The sequence below is a fragment of the Pteropus alecto genome, unplaced genomic scaffold, assembly GCF_000325575.1.
Source record: "Pteropus alecto unplaced genomic scaffold, ASM32557v1 scaffold40, whole genome shotgun sequence".
NCBI classification, from domain to species: Eukaryota; Metazoa; Chordata; class Mammalia; order Chiroptera; family Pteropodidae; genus Pteropus; species Pteropus alecto.
The window spans coordinates 16413386-16416764 of record NW_006431919.1 but is presented as its reverse complement, the minus strand read 5'-3'; the positions used below and the strand labels follow the sequence as shown (position 1 = coordinate 16416764).

The 3379-nt window shown below is 51.5% G+C and overlaps 1 protein-coding gene across 4 annotated transcripts in view; it reads right to left on the bottom strand.

Annotated features, from left to right (window-relative positions):
* Positions 1-3379, bottom strand: part of KCNIP1 (potassium voltage-gated channel interacting protein 1) — a 263099-nt gene that overhangs the window by 7728 nt on the left and 251992 nt on the right. For all 4 annotated transcript variants that reach the window (XM_006906507.1, XM_006906506.1, XM_006906508.1 and 1 more), the window contains 2 exons: positions 2031-2155; positions 1170-1239 (listed from right to left, as the gene is read on the bottom strand). In XM_006906507.1, the coding sequence (XP_006906569.1) occupies positions 1170-1239; positions 2031-2155 (195 nt within the window). The remainder of the gene's footprint in view (positions 1-1169; positions 1240-2030; positions 2156-3379) is intronic.

The window sequence follows — 3379 nt, the reverse complement described above, 5'->3', positions numbered from 1 at the left end:
GTGGCAGTGCAATGCCATGGAATGAGCACTCGTTACGGAGCTGGCAGGCTGGGCTTGGGGAGCAGCTCTGTCACCGCAGGGCTGTGTGACAGCAGGCACCCAGCCTCTCTGAGCTTCAGTTTCCTATCTCCGTGCAACGGGATGCAGTAAGACCTAGCTCTTACCATTTCTGTAAAAGGATATTAACCTTTTCACATAGTCGCATCCTCAAAACCACCATTAAGCCCGCCACGTAGTCAAAACTCAATGAAGAATAGCTCAATAGAACTAACTCAACGATGGCTGCTTCCAGGCCTGAATGGGTCAGAACCGCGTCCCTCCCTCTCCCCCCCAGCTTGAGTAGGGGCTCTGTACTGGGTCTCACACCCCGTGAGGCTCCTGTCTGCTGCTGAAGAGCCTGTGAGAAGCAGAGCCCAAGGAGTATTTGGGACTTGTGGGTCTCTCTGTCCTCAGGAGCCAGGGAAGGGTCCCGTAGGAGATAGCTTCTGAGGGCAGGAAGTACGGTGGCATGTGATTCACGGAAGCCACAGGAAGAGCTATGGATGTCCCAGGCCCACAGGTTCAGAGTGGGTTCCCGCAGGAGCCAGGCTGGGCAGTAGGGCGGCTGTGGGCCCGGCACACCAGCTCGCCTAGATGGATGAGCACTTTATGCTCCCCGCATCTTTTTGGATTAGTTCGCTTTTAGGGCCTCTGGCACTTACTAAGCTTCTTTTTCAAAACTCTAGCTTGCCTCAGCTGTTGCAGGAAAAAGGATGGAGAGCGTGTGGCATGATGGTGGCGCCAAGGTGACAAAGCTTGACGTCAGACACTGATGGGATCTCATCCTGGTCCGCCACTCCCGAGCCCTGTGATCGTGAATGAATCGCTCGGCCTCTCTGAGACGCAGCTGCCCCCGTCTGGGATGAAAATACCTGTTTTCTAGAGCTGTTAAGAGACTGTATAATGTTGCCTTGTCAATCTCTCCTCTCCTGGTGAGAGTCTGTTTTCAGAGCTTTTTTCTGCTAACGCTTCGGTAAACCCCCCATCTCGTGATAAGGGGGGACTCTTGCTCTGTCTCCCCAACGCTGAGGCGGAGGCAGATAACAAGGCGCATGAACACAAACGTGGAGAAAGGAAGGCTGCCCACCGGAGAGGGAGCGGGGCGGGATCTTTTCTAAGGTCGGACTCACCTCCGTGAGGGAAGAACTGAGCGTAGATCTGCTTGAATGTCTCCTCGTTGACCACACCGCTGGGGCACTCCTGCGCGAGGGGACAGAGTCAGTGGGTGCGTCCGCGGGCTCAACCCCGGAGGAGTAGATTGGGCCCAGCTTTGGGGTCTGGGGTTCCTCGTGGCCTCTGGTGGGCAGGGACTTCCTTGTCTCCCAGGTGGGCGGCTGGGAAGCAGCCCCAGCTTAGGACTGAAGTTGCTTCGCAAAATGATGAGACTTTATCAGAGAATGGGCCCCGGGGGCGTGGAAAGAGTTTGGACTTTGGGATGAGAAAGACCTGGGTTTGGTTCCTGGCTCAGCCGCTGCTAAGCCTTGTGACTCTGGGCGAGTCTGTCCCTCATCCTCCATGTCCTTATCTATCAAATGAGGCCAACAGGACCTTCCCAACAAGGCCGGTATGAGGTTTCATATATGAAATAATGCGGTACATCAGGACAGTGGCATTCAGGCTCACGCATCAGTCTCTGTGAGCTTGGTCAGTGGCAGACCTAAACCCCATTATTCCTGGGGCACCAACAATATCGATAGTGAGAGTCGGTTTTGCTAAGGTCGGGACGCAGGAAGGGTGACTTCACTGAGACTGTGCCATCCCGTGACGTTTCTGGGCTGGCGGCCAGTTTCCCACCCACGGAGACCGTCTCGTTCTTGCCTGGAGTCTTTCTTTCCAGCCAGGCGACCATGCTCTCCTATCCCTTTATAGAATTAACCTTTCTTTACAACTACACACATGGAAACACTCCCTGACGGGCCCCCTCAGCATTTGGGACCGTTCAGCCCCATGTGGGACGCCCGCCTGAGCCTTCGGAGGCCTGTGGGTCTTACGTTTTTGAAGCCTCGATAAAGGACCTGCAGCTCGCTCTTGGTGAAGTTGGTCTGGGCCTCGAGCTGCTCCAGTCCCTCAGGCCGATGGCAAACCATGGTCATCTCCAACTCGTCTTCGATCTTATCTGGAACCAGAGGAGATGACATTGGAGCGGCTGACCTCGGTGGTCACAGTCCGGGCTGTCAAAAGGGTGATCTGAGTCATAGGGTCGTGGGCTGGGGTCACACTGCAGATGACCTTCCTGCCTGGGACCCCTGCCCAGTTGCCTTCTGTGTCACAGTCAGTCCAGGCATTTCTCTGGGTGTGTCAGAGACCACATGGGGAGGGAGCCTCAGAGCTGGGGACAAAACATGTTCCAAGTGGAGACGAGGGCAGACATGCTAAAAATGAGTCCATGTGAAAACGTTTCCCTTTCTTCTGAAGTAACTTTTTTGCATATTCACTTTACTGCCCACTGATCCATCTGAATATTCTGGAGATGCAGGTTAAGTGAGTAGATACAGTAATGTCCTCCAAACAGCAAAAGGAAACAAATCTATGTAAAAAAAACATAGTGTAAACTCTCACCATTTGGGATAACTAGAGGAAGGCTAGGGTCACTTAGCAAAAAGTTCAAATTATGGCATGTTAAATATTAATTTTAAAATATGTTAAATATTAATTTAAAAATATCAAACAATATTATTTTGTAAAATTTACTAGGTATCCTTAAATGGTAGAAAAATGACTTACATGGGAACTACTGTTTTTTTTTCAGAAAGCTTCTGAAGCATTCGAAGGGGTCTAAAAACAGTCGTCTTAAGCAGTAGTTTAACTGTTCCTCCTACACGTACCACACTGCAGTGTAATTTTGCACTAGTTATTTAGAAAGTTGTCAGTCGATGAAAGCAAGAACTCTGCCCGTCTCCTATTGAAGGATCCCTAAATGCAAATAATCGGAACTTCCAACATTGTAGCATCACAGAAGGGTAAAGTGAGTGTTTTCTTCTGGGTCTTGACGGAACGCTTGCTATAAAGTTACTCCTATCAAGAATCGATCGCTGTCTAACCTTTTCTGCCCATTGCTGTCATGTCATCCACATGCAGAATGACAGTGAATCTGGGCTGGCAGGAACAGCGATGAGATGGGCAGGCTGCTGGGAGCGGACACGCCCCCATCACGCCCCGCCACCTCCCGTCACACCCCGCGGCCGTGGGGAGCAGAGACGGGCTGAGTTTCTGTCTGAGCGAACAGGGTGGGCAGGTGCCTTATACTGTGCACCTTTGTAATCGGTGTCAGCCTCTTTGCACCAGATTCTCTAGGCAGTTGTCACTTTTCCTTTTGGTACCTTGATTTCATTAGGAACAG